The sequence below is a fragment of the Podarcis gaigeae genome, assembly GCF_964106915.1.
Source record: "Podarcis gaigeae genome assembly, chromosome: 3".
NCBI lineage: Eukaryota > Metazoa > Chordata > Lepidosauria > Squamata > Lacertidae > Podarcis > Podarcis gaigeae.
The window spans coordinates 75,048,822-75,064,523 of record NC_139680.1 but is presented as its reverse complement, the minus strand read 5'-3'; the positions used below and the strand labels follow the sequence as shown (position 1 = coordinate 75,064,523).

Below are 15,702 nucleotides of genomic sequence, written 5' to 3'. Positions count from 1 at the left end.
CAGACCAAAGGAACATGCTGCAAGTCAATATTGTTGCAGTAGCATTGATACCCAAAGTAAATTGCCATTTGTAGATTTCAGCTCTCTGGAAGTCACATAGGAGAGAAAGTGCTCCCTGAAATATCCCAAACTCTGTCTATATAGGAGGAAGGAAAAACAGAAGCTTGAACTTTGCCAGCAACAGACAACTGCTGGAGTTTTGTGGTGTTGGTGTAATATGGTTCCCCGAGGCTGGAACCAGAGAAGCCATGCTGCCACATGCTGAAATCTTATCTACATGCTGACACTGAAATTTCAGAACTGTCTTTGCAGGTGCCACCCTGTAGAGTGATTGACAATGACACAGGAGATGACCAAGGCTTGCCTGCCCATGGCAAATCCTTCCTTACCCTTCAAGAAAGGGAATCTGTCTTTAAAGAGCTAGACAGCATTTTGGACACTTCCTGCTCATTGTTCCTATGGTTCTGTTTTTAATACCACTTTGATCCCACTTTCCTTTTATCCTAAAATAAACCAGAGTTTGCAGGTAAGTACATTGTGAATTGATATATATGGTTAGAAATACACCCAGTTCAACATACAATTTGCAGAAACCTTCAGAAGAATTTTTTTTTTAAGTCTTTATATAAAAACAGGAAGCATCTATCTAGATTTTAATTACACTAAGCACCATCAGTTTGCTTTTAAAAAAACAAGAAACCATTGGTTATTGCTTTAAATAATTTTCCTCTTTAGAATTAACAAGAATTTCTTCTCACTTTGTAACACTAAATGGATATAGTTGGAAAAGCTATTATGACATCCTTTGATTTCAATTATCACTATTGTATGGAATGCCAATGGGTATATGCAGCCCTCATTTCATTTAGCAAAATTTTGCTATTAGTTTAAACTCCAACTTAGTGCCCCCCCCCAATGTAATTTGGCAGAGGGGGGAAGTTTTACAAATTGCATGGAACGAAGTACACCAATTCTTCAGGGCTGTTCCAGATAATGCTGTAAGGGCCATGTTATACATTTAAAGCACTATTATGCCACTTTTGAGAGTCAAAATATTCCTGGGAACTGTAGTTTGCTAAGGGTGCTGAGAGTTGTTAGGAGACCCTTGTTCTCCCCACAGAGCTACAATTCCAGGAGCTCACTGGAAGGATAAAAATGTGGTAGAATATCACTTGAAATGCATGGTGTGGGTGTAGCTCTTGCGTGGTAGAAACATTAATATCCTGCTACATAGCAAATCCATTCATGTGCAATCACATTTGCACTGCATCCCAGCAGCTGCAGTGTTGTATTGCTTAGAAAATGTAATAATACCCATCACTCTCCTTTAAACTACTATGGTCATAAATGGTCCCTGGTTGAATGGTTGTGCAAGTGTCCCAGACACCAAACTGGATGCATGTGTGGCAAAAGCCATCCCTCTTCGTGTACATCGTTTTGAGGAGTTTAGGGTATCTGACATTCTTCATTTGCTGGGTTTGGTATTCCTGCTTTCACATACTGGAGTGCACACCCCACCTCCAATGCAACCCTGTCCCTAAACTGGGGGTGGGGCAGGAACCTGCAGTCCTCCAGATGTTGTTGAACCTCACTCACGCCATCCGGGATCACTGGCCATGCTGCCTAGGGCTGATGGGAATCAGAGTCCAACTACGGCTAGCAGCAGCTTCCCCACCTCTGAACAAAAAGGCCATCACTGAACAGCAACATGTTGTATCACTGGCAACGCAATTAAGGCTAGCCACTTGCAATAGCCGCTGCTCTTTAGAACAGGCACTTGTGACTTCTGAATGCGCAGCTCTCCACATTACATTGTCAGGTATAGGCAAAACTAGAAAGGAGTGCATAAGCAGATTGCTACAGCTTTGTTGCATAAGTCTCGCCCTTGGTGCATCTGTTCAGACACATCAGTTTGGAACTGTCACATCAAAGAGTGCATGGGACACAGGGCTTCAAAAACTGTTTCCAGATCTGACCCAGTGAACATGCAAGTTACAATACTTGTTAGGCAAGTCTTTCAGGGTCTCCCCCTCCCCATTTCCAATAATTGATTTAGTTGTTATTAGTTACGCAGAGATGGGAAGAATCCTTGAGGCCTCCTAAGACAGTATTCACCTCTTGAAAGCAACCCTTTTGAATGAAGCTCTCTCCCCCTGCCCGCTCCGCCGAGTCTTCCTGCTCATTATTCTTCTAAGCCTTCCTTTCCCGGACACCAGCTGCCACCAAGGAAGTCGACAGCAGCATCTTCCTCTGCCTTCTTAGCGGGCTGGAGCTGCACCAACATGGCCTGGAGAGTTTCCTTCACCATCTGGATCTCTCTCTGTAGAGACTGTATATGCTTTATTAAGGAATAAATTGAAAGGTAATTGGCAGCTCCTTTCCTCTCTCTGAGTTATTTAATAAGTTGTTGTTGTGCTGTGCACGACAGATGGGCATTGCTAGCTAATTGCAGCGTCAAGTTCATCCAAATTGCTTGGATTAAATATTAATACATATTTCACACTTGCTTATGCCCCCTCCTCATCCTGTCTTTTTGGGCCTGTGGGCAACAAACAGCATTTTTTGCTTGAGGGGTATGAAGTGAGCAGCAATTTGTGTGCGCACGCACATATGTAAGCGTGAGTGGCTGTTGTAAATCCCCATGTGTTACACAAAGAGAATACCACAGTCACTATTCAGAGGGAATAATCTTAGATCTCAGCTTGAGAGGAATATAAATGAACATAGAGAGCCCTTTTTTTGTCTCTGTGCCAAAACTTCAGGTCATTGATGGCAATTCTCACTAACATGAGAACAGATTCCCTCCCCGAGTTCACATTCATACCGCCCTCACATCTATCAGAGTCTGAAATACATCCTCGCCCTCTCCCTTCCTCTCTCATACACAGCATCCTCCATAAAGTGAAAAACCACCCCCATGACCGAGGAATAAAAAGCAGAACACAAGTTTCCGCTCTGGTCCTAGATGACTTTACTTGAAAGTAAACTACTCTCAACAGAGCTTAAGGGAGCTGAGCCTTGCAGCCTTACCCGTAAAGCCAGGCCTGGAATTACTTCCTCTACAGCCGCAACTCTGCAGCTGGGTCAGTCTTATACAAAATGCACAAAATGACTCATATTAATGCCACAGCCTTTCATTCTGGAACACAATGGAAACAGGACCTAAAAACTAACCTAATTAGTTCAGCAAGGGAACAATCAAGTAAGAGCTATTTTACATTTCAAACATGGAAGATAATGATAATATATTGTGAAACCACACTTCACAGAACATTAAAGTGTCTTGGTTCAGAGCCAAATGTTTAAAAACTCCCTACACAGAGAGAGGGCAAAGTACAAGCTGACACTGATGTGCTTCCTCGCTTTTTATGTTTTTGGGGGCTCATGATCTATTAGGAAATGCTGCCATACCCAAGAACAATGTCAAGATGAAAATAAATCCTTAGGTTATGAAGTGGATAAATAAAAAATCGTTTTTCTTTGGGGGTGAGGGGAGTAACTAAAGGGGATCATGGGAAAGTTATGCAAATACCTTCAATGCCAGACTGTCACACATACCAATTTGAAAAGCCTTTTGGCAGCTTCTGATTCTTTCAAAGCTTCCTCAAGATTTCATCTTTTTCTGTAATTTACATATATTCACTGTGATGTTTGACTCTCTCTTCTTCTTTTTTACTTTATGGGGAACTAATGTTAGTGTAAAAGGATAAGATCAATTTCTGCTCACATTTTTACACCGTCTTTTTCAGTCTAAAGACAAGACCTAGAGAAGATGCTGAACAAATACCTTTTGTGCTAAAACCAAATACCAAGGATAAGTAAACAGACCCCTCATATAACGGTGGACCACTGTTAAAAGTTGCCAGTGCTCTTTTCCACCTGCCCACCCTTCCTTCATTACACCTCAGAGATACAGGCATTGCCAGAGGCATGGTGTGTGGGGGGGGTTGTGGGTGCCATGGCCCCAGATGCAATTTTGAGATGGGGTGTAAACAGGCACCCCCACAACAGGTTCCTTCATTGGAGCCTGGCTCTGTGTCAGGAGTTGCACCTTGGCTGCAGTGCTTGTGCCTGGCGCAGCTCCGCCCCCCAGGCCAGGCCTGACCCAGGGGAGGAGAGCAGGCGAGTGGGTGCCAGTGCTGCCACCCACCCTTCTCAGCTGCGACACAACTTGCACCTGGGGCCAGCAGCTGTGAACATGGGGTTACCTCCTTAAGTTTAGTTATAGTGGAGTGGGAGAGCCGAAAACAACACCAATATATTTCACATCTGACAACCAATGTGCTGCTTTGGTTTCAGACAGTTTGGGTAGACGGGTCTAAAAAGCCCGGATCACAAATTTTCATAGTCCTCTATGGAGGTTCATTTCCCAGAAGTAATGTATTTTGCATTAACTCTGGAAATTTATACTCGGTTCCGACCAAACTTAGCTCCTTAGAGCAAAATACACACCAGGATTACATCCTCCCCCCACAAAAAAAAACATAAAACCATAGAATCATAAAATTGTGGAGTTGGAAGGGATGCCCAAAGGCCACCTAGCCCAACCCCTGCAGATATGACCATAAAACCTTCATATCCCCTCTATTTGATTTAACTGCATCAAACATGAAAGAAAAGAAAATACTCAGAGTGTAGTTCATGTTTCAGAAGAGAGAAACACCCCTCCCACTGTATATAAGTCTCATGATTCACACTGTCACTAAAGAAAAAAAAGTATAGATAAACTGTCTCATCTGGGCCAGAGTGTTACATATAATCAAGTGCAAGAAATATCAGCCACAGTAACAAATGTACTGTTTTATGAAATACTCCTTTTCACACCCTGCAAAAACTGGCACCAGAGTCGGGGGTCATCAGTTAGTACCTCCTGACTCTTGAGGCCAGTTAGTGTGGAAGAAATCCCTGGGAGAGTAAGGGAGGTTTGTACCATGAGATGTCTGGCTGGTTTGCTTATGTCTCCACTGGCATTTCAAACTGACTATTAAAACCATTAACACAAACTTATTTTTCAGGGTGTGAAAAAGTGTATTTTATGCAGACAGAATTCAAATAGCCAACCCACTTTCTTGCAGCAAAAATAGCATTATATCTCAAACTATTACATGCCCTCAAATTGTCTGTCAAGCCATAACTGCTAATTAAGACCCCAAATGACTGTGAAATTGCAATATAAAAATCCATTTAATTTTACTGGGAATGCTAAGTCTTTCCTGTTAGTAAAGTAACACCTCTCATCAAGTCCTCAGACACCAGCAATGTGTCACCTCTTGCCTTTGGTTCTTCCAATTAACAATTCAGATTGTTTTCATTTGCTTGCCACTGATTAACAGCCATTGGCTCTTTTGTGGGTTTGCTTCACTATGGTATTTCTTGTTCAACAAATCCATCAGATGCAGAGATACACACAAGTTTTACTTTTACAGACCAATCTTATACCTGTCTACTTAGATGCAAGTCCCTTAGAGTTCAATACTCACAGGGAAGTGGATATAGGAGTGAGCTTTAATTTGCCTGCTTGTGCTCCCATTCATCCGTCAAATGCAAAACCTCCTGCTTAATATTTGCTTTGAGAAGTTACAATATTAAATAAAAATCCCTTGTGGGTCTGTGTAAATATTCAGTGCTAAGCATTAGTGCTGGTTTCTGACTTCATTTGTGTTGTGTGTGCTATTTATGCCCTACTAGCAGGCTGGTTGGTTCCAGTATTCTGTGCCATAAAAATGTATAATGAAAAACAATGGCATCTGGGATTTATTTCTTCTAATAGAAGTTTAATTATTAATCAAAGCCACAATGTGTGTTTAAATATTGGCAGAACCGCCTTCTTGACAGCACCAGGAAGTTAGATCTCCCAGAAGCAGCCTTCTTTCTCTCTCTCCCTTTCTCTCTTTTCATTAGAAGCTTACCAGCTGCAATTTTCAACCCAAAGTACTTGTACCTATCCTTGCAGGTTTTTGGAAGATCATGCACCTAGGCACCCATTTAGCCCTTGGTTAAAGGTTTGTCTACTTTAATGGGCAATTTAGAAATTAAAATATCTGGGAATTAGTTTAGGTGACACTAGAACTATTGCTAAGAGCCATTTCAGGCATGATTTTTGCTGTTCATTTTACATATGTAACTGCTTGTGCAAGTGATCAGTTTAATAGTGGCAGATGGCACTCTCAGAACTCTGCAGATCAACTTCCAAGGCCAGGTTGCATTCTGAAACAGGAAACTCCTGCTCATGGAAATGGATCCGCTGAACTCTAAGTCCCCTCCTCTTGTGTTAGGAAAGGACATAACATGACAATACCCTTCGGTCCCATTTGGAACGTTTTAACTTCTTTTACAATTGACATTGCTTTACTTGTTTTTAAAACGACATATTCTATTGTTGTTATGACCCGTCCTGGGAACTTATGGTGAAGGGCAGGTACAAAATCTAATAAATAAACATGCAAAGCACTTGGAAACCTTTGCATAATACAAATAAGCATGAGGAAGCTTTGTCATCAGCCAGCCTGACTGCCCTACACAAGTCGCCTCCTGTCTTTTCCGGCATCTGTTTGAATGGGGTTTTTGCTGCTCCTACTGTAGCAAATCCAATCCATTTGGCCAAGGAATAGACTGAGGGAAGATGATGCCATTATGTTATTATGGTGCCTAAATCGGAGACTGCCTGGGGGCCTAGCATAAGCTGCTCCGAGTTTCTCAAAGGAAGAGCAGGATGTATCAGTGTAATAAATAAACTGTGCAGCATGGCCTCAAAACAGTTGTGTAAACTGGGATTTAATTCTGTTGGATCTGGTTGGAGTTTTTACCACGGTATTTTAGGATCCACTAGACACTACAAGAGAGACAGAGTTACTGCTGCTCCCTGTGTCTTTCTTTCTCTCCAGGGTAGCATGTGGTTTTACAACCAACCGTTTGGAAGCAGGGGGTGGGTAAATGCACAGCACAATGTTTTGCATCCCATGTTGGGTAAAACAAGACATTACTGGAGAGAAAAAAGGATAGAGGCACAGAGAAGTGGCAAGCAGACCTTTGGTAGGGTTGTTTGCAGGTTCCTTATTTTTTTGAATATTGCAGTCTGTCATGAACCTTTCAAACTGGCTTTGAATACAAAGCCGAATTAGCAACAAAAAAGGCTATCTTTTCCTGCTCAGTTTCCTGATTATACTTTTTCCGCCTCCTCCTCTTGCTTTGTTTATTCAACCCCATATTTCTGTCTGCATCCAGTTTAAGCAGCATGTGCATTTGTGGACATCATGCAGAAGAATTGTGGAAGAAAAGGGCAGAAGTGATTTTTAACTTTGTGCCTTTCCATTTATGTAGACATGACAGATTCAGCAAGCTTAGATGCCAGTTGGCATAAGCTGCCTTTTAAACAATTTATGTTTCCTCATTCAAGGGATTTCATCTGGAAGACAACCAAATGCCCATCTTGCTAGGGTTATTTGTACTATACACAGTTAAAACTGCAGGGCAATGTGCCATGGTAAGTACTCACTGGATATTTTAAGGGGAAAATATGTTTGTTTCCAAGATAGGCATCTCCTGTTTTGGCTGTAGATGATAATTCACTAAAATTGGTTTAGCAGATTACTTTTGTAAGTGGAGATCGCTGGGTTTTTCACACATCTGTTGGAGCAAGTGGGATCACAGGTGCCAACTCCATTCACGGAATATGGACATGCACAACTGTAGGCATGTATGGTTCTTACCATGTGATCAGGAATCATCACAAAGTGGTAGAGCATCTGCTTTGCATCTAGAAGGTCCCAAGTTCAATCCTGGGCAGCTCCAGGTAGGGCTTGAAAAGATCCCTGCTTGAAACCCTGGGCAGCCACTGCTGGTCAGTGTCAAAAATACTGAGCTAAATGGACCAATGGTCTGACTCACTATAAGGCAGCTTCCTATGTTTCCATGTTCCTAAAAGCAGTGGGCCATCAAAAGACCCAAAAATATAAAATATCTGTACATGCAGTGCCAAATTAAATCCTGTAGAGGCAGTTGAAATCTGGGGGGGACAGGTGACACCCACCTCACATTGAAGTAAAAAAGGTTGCTTGTAATTTTCTTTCAAGATCAAATCAATATTATTTTGATCTGTTGTCACAGGGCCCCTAAAAGGCCTGGGGCCCATAGGCCAGTGTCTACTCTGCCTATTTGGTAATCTGGCACTGTGTACTTGCCTGGCTGAACCCATGGAGGTTAGTCGCAACAGCAGCAGCATTGCTCTTCCATATGTTCAGCTGAATATGTGGCAAACAATTATGTCCCCCCAGAAGTCTTCTGTGGTGGTATTCCAGTACTTTTCTCCCCAGGAGGTACTCAAGGGTACGCAGTACCAGAACAGCTTTTTTTTTATGTACCAGGACCTATTTTTCTAGAAAAAAAACACTGGGTATTACAAACATTACAAGACAGATTGTTTTAATATATGCCATAGGTTTGGAGGAAGGATCTGTCTGGATGATGACTGTGAGTCCCTTCAAAACCTATGATCATATTCTTGTGAGGTTAAACTCCATGAGGAAACTTATTGAATCGGTCAGGCAAGTCTTTTTGTAAGGTGATGGCCTTAGCTGGCCAACAGCATCTAATAGAGTGAGCTTGGCTGCCATAGTGACAACTAAATGATGATGTTCTCTAGGATGGGGCATAGGCATTTCTTCCACCTCCCTCACCTGACTGGATGCCACATCATTCTAGAATGGAGAATAATAGGCCAAGGGGGGCATGTGTGAGTTTGGCTGATGCTGGAAATTAGAGACAGAGATATGTCTCAGTCTGAGCTGGACCCAAAGCTGAGTTTGGGGTTTTCCTGGAAACGTGATGAGGAGGCAAGACCTGCTGGAGGTGTTAATGCTGTGAGTGCCTCCATCTATGCTGTGTGTGTTTGTGTGTGCGTGTGTGTGTGTGTTTAGAACCATATGTCCTAAATATACCACAGTCTCCACTGACCTTCATTCCATGAAAGCCAAATCCCGGGAGACACCCTGGAGACTCTTGCTGCTTGGAGATTGGAGTATATGCAACAATAGTTTGAGAGTGCTTATATCAGTACTTAAATCACTCCAAATTGAAATTAAACTTTACACCACCAAGAATGTACATTCTGTTTCTATTCTGCTTTTTCTTTCGATTAACCATTGGCACAAATTGCACTGAAGAGGCTCAGATGCACTTTTCATGGTATGTACAGGGGGAAAGTCTCAAAACAACATCTGTTCAGTCTGACCTAATTTTAGATCAAGCCAATGACAAGACTCCTCTCAGTTTCAGCGAGTACTAGATAAATGGTCCTGTCACTATTCTCTGAGGGCGCATCTGCACTGGACTGTTCCCTAATATGCAGTTGGCAATTTAACACTGAAACGGATGCTTGGAAAGATACACATTTTTTTAAAAAAATGTGGGGGGGGGAGGAATAGGGGAAGCTTGGTGCAGCCGGCACTTGCCCCACTATTACCCCCAAATACAGGACAGATAGGAAGAGAATACTAGTATATCTTTATACACAACATAAGGTGCACCAAACTGTGTCAAGAGCAGGGGTGGCTGTGGAGCTTCAAAGTCCTCAAGTGTAGAGCTTTCCTCCCTTTGTGAGGCTGGTGAGAGAAGAGCAGAGGAGCGGTCCTTGAGATGAGCCAAGAAGCCAGGTGGCGAAGCAGCTGGCCTCTCCCCACAGAATGAACCCTGAGGGAGGCATGAAGCATCTACACCCTACCTAGCCAGGCTTTAACTTCCCACAACAAAGGAAGGCCAATACGAGACCCTATTCTGATAAAGCAGGCACCTAACATGTGCACCCTCCTCCCTGGGTGGTGCTGTGGGTTAAACTACAGAGCCTAGGACTTGCCGATAAGAAGGTCGGCGGTTCAAATCCCTGTGATGGGGTGAGCTCCCGTTGCTCAGTCCCAGCTCCTGCCAACCTAGCAGTTCGAAAGCCGATCAAAGTGCAAGTAGATAAATAGGTACCACTCCGGCGGGAAGGTACACGGCGTTTCCGTGCGCTGCTCTGGTTTGCCAGAAGCGGCTTAGTCATGCTGGCCACATGACCCGGAAGCTGTACACCGGCTCCCTCGGCCAATAAAGCGAGATGAGCGCCGCAACCCCAGAGTTGGCCACGACTGGACCTAACGGTCAGGGGTTCCTTTACTTTTACTGACCCTTGAGGACCAGTGAATGGGAATTGGTTATCTTTGTAGCCCCTCCCTGGTGTGAATTAAGGGACCTCTCCCTGCAGATACTACACTCTGTCCAAGGATTGACTGAAAGTCTAACATCAGGCCCTGCAGCTGCGGCTCTGAAGAATCCAGTTCCAAAGAACTTTCCAAATTTTGCTCCTTATGGATTTCCTCTCTAGGCTCTGGGATGTACTACCTGGCTACAAGTACAGGTGATGCAAATGGTAGTCCAACACCACCTGAAAGGCCACAGGTTCCCATGTCTCTGGTATAGTGGATGGAACTTAGAGCTGACAAAAGACATTGATATGGAGCAAGATTTGCTGGGATTCTTTGCTCTGCATGAGCTAATCTCATTTCCTCAAAAAGACTTTCATAGATGCACTTTCAGTGGACAAACCTGTGGCACCTGTTTGTGTTCAAGCTCCATTATCTAGGCTCATAGCCTGACCTGGAACTCATCTTCCCTTAGTCCAGAGTGGAAGGAGATTGGTGGATATCCCATAAGGTTCCCAATAAATCACCCGTCAGTCCAAGTCATCATGGTTGAATTACTGATTATTGTTTCCTAGTTCAGGTTTCCAGGGAACAAAGTTCTATTATAACCTAGTTCTCTTAAGTAGGATTCACACAATGCTAATTTCAGGACTGTGCTGATAAAAGCTAATTCTTTAGCTGGAGCATCAAAGGCAGACTATCAAAAAAAGGATATGAACAAGGTCTTCATCACAGCCGCAGAGCGCTGTTTGAAGTTGATCTTCCAGGTGCATCAGCTTCTCACTTATTTTTTCACATTTGTCGTCAAGTTCTGCTGTAAGTATATGAAATTCCTACAAGAAGGGGAAAAAATATTACAAGAAAGTGTTTGCGTTTTTGGCTGCACATTAGCATCCTTGAAAATCATATGAATTTGGGGTACAATATTTTGTTACGCGGGAACAAACTCAGCAACTGACCTTTCACTTTAAATTCACGTCTGCCATAGCCATGTATAAAGTAGGGAGTGTGGGGCCTATTCTAAGGACAAAAGTAATCCTTCTCTTTAATTTCTGTTACTGTTCATTTTTTAAGTAAACAGCTTGACTACTGATAATGCACAGTTAAGAATCAGCATGGGTGGGATGGGAAGCAACATGTATCCATCAGGGTACCAATTCAGACTACAGTGGTACCTCGGGTTAAGAACTTAATTCATTCTGGAGGTCTGTTCTTAACCTGAAACTGTTCTTAACCTGAAGCACCACTTTAGCTAATGGGGCCTCCTGCTGCTACTGCACCGCCGGAGCACAATTTCTGTTCTCATCCTGAAGCAAAGTTCTTAACCCGAGGTACTATTTCTGGGTTAGCGGAGTCTGTAACCTGAAGCGTATGTAACCTGAAGCCTATGTAACCCGAGGTACCACTGTACTGTGATGTGCAGGATGTGGACTTTAGGGCTGTACTGCAACAAATGAAACCTGGTTAGTCTTATCACAACCTGATGATTATCAATTTGTGATGAGGTGAGGATGGGATTTTTCACTGGTGGCGTTACTGAAATATGAGTGGTCCCAATTTGTATTGGCATTCCAATGGCTTTTGAAGAGTGCCTGTTTACATAGACATTCTCTTCACCTGAGTCTCTCATTTCAATTGCTATGCTGTTTTAATTGGGTTGTTTTGCTGCACATTTTAATCATGGTGCTTTATATCTGAATGGGATTGTTTTGTTCTGTATTTTACTTATTGTGTATTTTACTTATTTCATAGTTTAACAATGTTGTGCAATTAGTTTTAATGCTTTGTAAGCCACTTAGAAGTGGCCTAGGCATTAAGAAGTCTATGAATTAAACATTCTTCATTATAAATAAATAAATAAATGATAGATAGATAGATAGATAGATAGATAGATAGATAGATGATAGAAGGAAGAGATAGGCATCTTCATATTCTGCTGAAAGTATCAATAGACACAAGCAAGATATTCAGCAGTCTAATTCCCACAAATGGATTCTGTACAACTTTACAATAATCCCATTTGTCCAGATGCTTCGTTGCAAAACTTTACGGAAAATAATAAGTTTACACCAGGGATCAATATGCCATAAGCTTTTAAAACCACAGGCAGCCATACTAAGCGATGCCATATATTGGCTATAAATGTCCTTGTGGCTGTATGGATGAAGAACAAGTCATCCATCAAGCTGTTAGATTGTTATTCAATACCCAGCAGGATCCTGCATATCTTAGGGAGAGAAAAAACACCTGAGCAATTTACAAGATTGGAAAGCTATTAGAAAATACCTTAGTGACCCGCATACAAGAAGACAGGGCAGCAACATTAAAAAAAAACACTTTTATTTACTATTTGGCAGACTTGCAGGGAGATCAGTCATGAAATCATTTATTTTCTTGCACTGAAGATTCCTTAAAGTCCTGATTACCAACTGGCGCATCTATCTGAAGAAAACAATTTTATTCTAGATGCTCACTATTCTTGTTTTTCTTTTTTTCTTTTTTGAAGTTAAAGATTTGGATGGGGTCCTCTTCTTAACTGGGAGTTTTGCTCCACAGTATGAAATAAGGAGAGTGATTATCCAAATGGTCACATATTTATGATAGGCTGTATCCAAATTTATTACTTATTTATTGCATTTATATGCCATCATTCCTCCAAGGAGCTCAAGGCGGCACACGTGATTCTTCTTCCTCACTATTTTATCCTCACAACAACCCTGTGAGGTAGGTTAAGCTGAGAGACTGACTGTCCCAAGGTCACCCACAAAGTTTCATGGCTAAGCAGGGATTTCAATGCTGGTTTCCCAGGTCCTAGTCCAACACTGAACCACTACATCACACTGGCTCTCTTTGAACTAACTAACTGATTTTGGTTGGAAAAACTTCCAGTTATAGCACATAAACTCATAAATGCACATCCAAATTCATGAATGAAAGTGATGAAAAACATATTCCCTAAAACTAACCTGCCTATTGAGATTAAGCAGGTTGTTTTTGGGCAACATTCTTGTTTAGATAAGCCTACCCAGATGCTTGGAAAGTTGTGGTAATTTTAATCTGTATTATTGTTTTAATTTTTGTGAGTTTTAAAGTATGGCTGTAAATTTTGCTTGGTTTTATTGTCTTATCTTTCTGTAAACTGGTTTGAGGTTTGTCTGCATAAATCTCATGAAATAAATAATAATAACCACTCGGCAAACTTCTTCCAAGTAGAACAATCACAGTTCAAATTACGAGCTGATGCTACAATAAATGTGTGAGTCTTTAAAGTGCAATGTGGACTCTGTTGTTTTTGCTACAACAGGGTAACGCTGGGGAAATTCAAAACACGTAAGGGGGGGTGTTTTCTATAAGAAGATGAAAAAAGTTGTAACTTCAAAGTGTTGGTTTATTGAGTAGCTTAGCTGAATCTGATTAAAGTGCCCTGCCATTAATATATTAGGCTATAGGTCAGATTCCTGCTGTGACCATGCAAGAGACTTCACAAGGCTGATTTGAAAACAGGTGGTGTGGAAATTAAGTGATTTTTAAATCCTCTGCCATCCTCAGCAATAAAGGGGAGGCAAAATGCATGCCCACCAAAACACAACAAAACAAAAAATATCATTATTTGAGTATAGTCCCTAAACTTGAGACTAATATAAGGATATCTACCACTCTAAAATATTAATTCAAGTACTGTGGTTCTGCTACCTTGCTTTTCCTGTGCTTTTCCTGCTCCTCCTGTATCCTACTGGCTTTCTGCTTTTGTACTAAGCAGCGTGAGTATCAGAACCATGGGGCTGTTCTAATGTTGCATTTTGCTACTTGTGAAAATGGCTCAAGATACAAATCTTTGTAATGTGGGTGGGAGCTGTTGGTTATCAGTTGGTTATCAGTCTAAGAAGTGCAAAGGGCTGAGAATCTCCTGAGAATTTTTTTTTTATAGCTGCATCTAAGGCAGGGGTAGGCAACCTAAGGCCCGGGGGCCGGATGCAGCCCAATCACCTTTTCAATCCGGCCTGCGGATGGTCCGGGAATCAGCGTGTTTTTACATGAGCAGAATGTGTGCTTTTATTTAAAATGCATCTCTGGGTTATTTGTGGGGCCTAGGAAGTCGTTCATTCCCCCTCCCCCAAATATATTCTGGCCCACGACATGGTCTGAGGGACAGTGGACTGGCCCACGGCAGGAAAAGGTTGCTGACCTCTGATCTAAGGCTTGTGCCTGTGGCTATTTATCCAAATGGAACCAATACCTGACAAGAAAAACCAAAATGGTGCAGGGTTTAGCAAATCAGTGCCATGCATTTATATCAACTGTGGCAGTCATACACTGTCTGCATTTTCCTAATCTGGCAAGCTCACAGATAAGGTCAGAGTACAAAATGTACACAGGTACCATTTGGTTGGCATAAAAACCCCCCAAATAAACCTCCTCCATGGATGATAGCCACCCTATATGGTCACGCCTTTAGAAGGGAAAATGCATATTAATGTCTTGATGAGCAAATCTATGGAATCAAGCTTTCTTCTACTATTGTTGGCATTCAGAGGTAGGGAAAAGACTCCTTTCTACAGCCAGCCAAACATTGTGAAGCATCTTAAGGACACTTCCTGCCAAATAATTACAATTTTGATTAATTTCTGTTATCGGATTTGAGATCCTGAGATGAATTGTAAGAATCTGCAGGCCTGGTATGTTCCAGAATGTCATCCAGTAGAACTGAATTTCACTGCACACAAGCACAGGAGCTAGGTTCTGGAAGAGCCATGCTGGAACCTAGAAACTAGAGTTATTTGCTGAGGAAAACCTACATTCAAATCCCTATGCCATTACATTTTCTGGATGGTCTGGGGCAAGTCAATACCTCTCAGCCTAACCTACTGCACACAGAATTGACTGAGGAAAAATATGAATCTGAGTACACTAGTGGAACCCTGTGATATAAAAGTAGCACCGTTCATTTTGTCTCTCTTTTGAGTTTTGGGGGTTACATGCTGTTGTTTTCTGATCAGGATTAGTGCAGAACAAGGAATTGTGCAAGATTCCTGCTCTTGCTTGGTTTGTTCTGTTTCCCCCTTTTCACCTTAAAAGTCAATTTTTAGTTCCTTTTTAGATGATGATGATGACATTTTCTATTGCTGGTTTGCTGTGGGTTTTAAACTTGCTGGGTTGATGGTCTTCTTCCCTGCACTTAGTTACAGAACGACAGAACTTGCTCCCACAGGAAGCAATGATGGCCACCATCATCAACTCGGCTTTAGAAAAGCATTAGACAAATTTCTAAGGATAATGCTATCACTGGCTACTAACCATGATGGCTATGGTCTGCCTTTACAGGTGGAGGCAGTGAGCTTCAGAATACCAGTTGTCAGAAACCACAGTGTACTGTTGCGCTTAGATCCCGCTTGCAGGTTTCCCACAGGCTACTGTTGGCCATTGTGAGAAGAGGATGCTGGACTAGATGGGCCATGGGCCTGATCCAGCAGGCTGTTAATAACTAAGAAATTGACATGGTATATGAATAGATTATTTTTTAAAAAAT

General features: G+C 42.1%; 1 protein-coding gene across 8 annotated transcripts in view; it reads right to left on the bottom strand.

Annotated features, from left to right (window-relative positions):
• Positions 1 to 706: 706 nt before the first annotated feature.
• DISC1 (DISC1 scaffold protein) overlaps positions 707 to 15,702 on the bottom strand; it is a 149,302-nt gene continuing 134,306 nt past the window's right edge. For all 8 annotated transcript variants that reach the window (XM_083732267.1, XM_083732266.1, XM_083732261.1 and 5 more), the window contains 2 exons: positions 10,892 to 11,008; positions 707 to 2,332 (listed from right to left, as the gene is read on the bottom strand). In XM_083732267.1, coding sequence (XP_083588393.1) covers positions 2,183 to 2,332; positions 10,892 to 11,008 — 267 coding nt within the window. In that variant the 3' untranslated portion in view covers positions 707 to 2,182. The remainder of the gene's footprint in view (positions 2,333 to 10,891; positions 11,009 to 15,702) is intronic.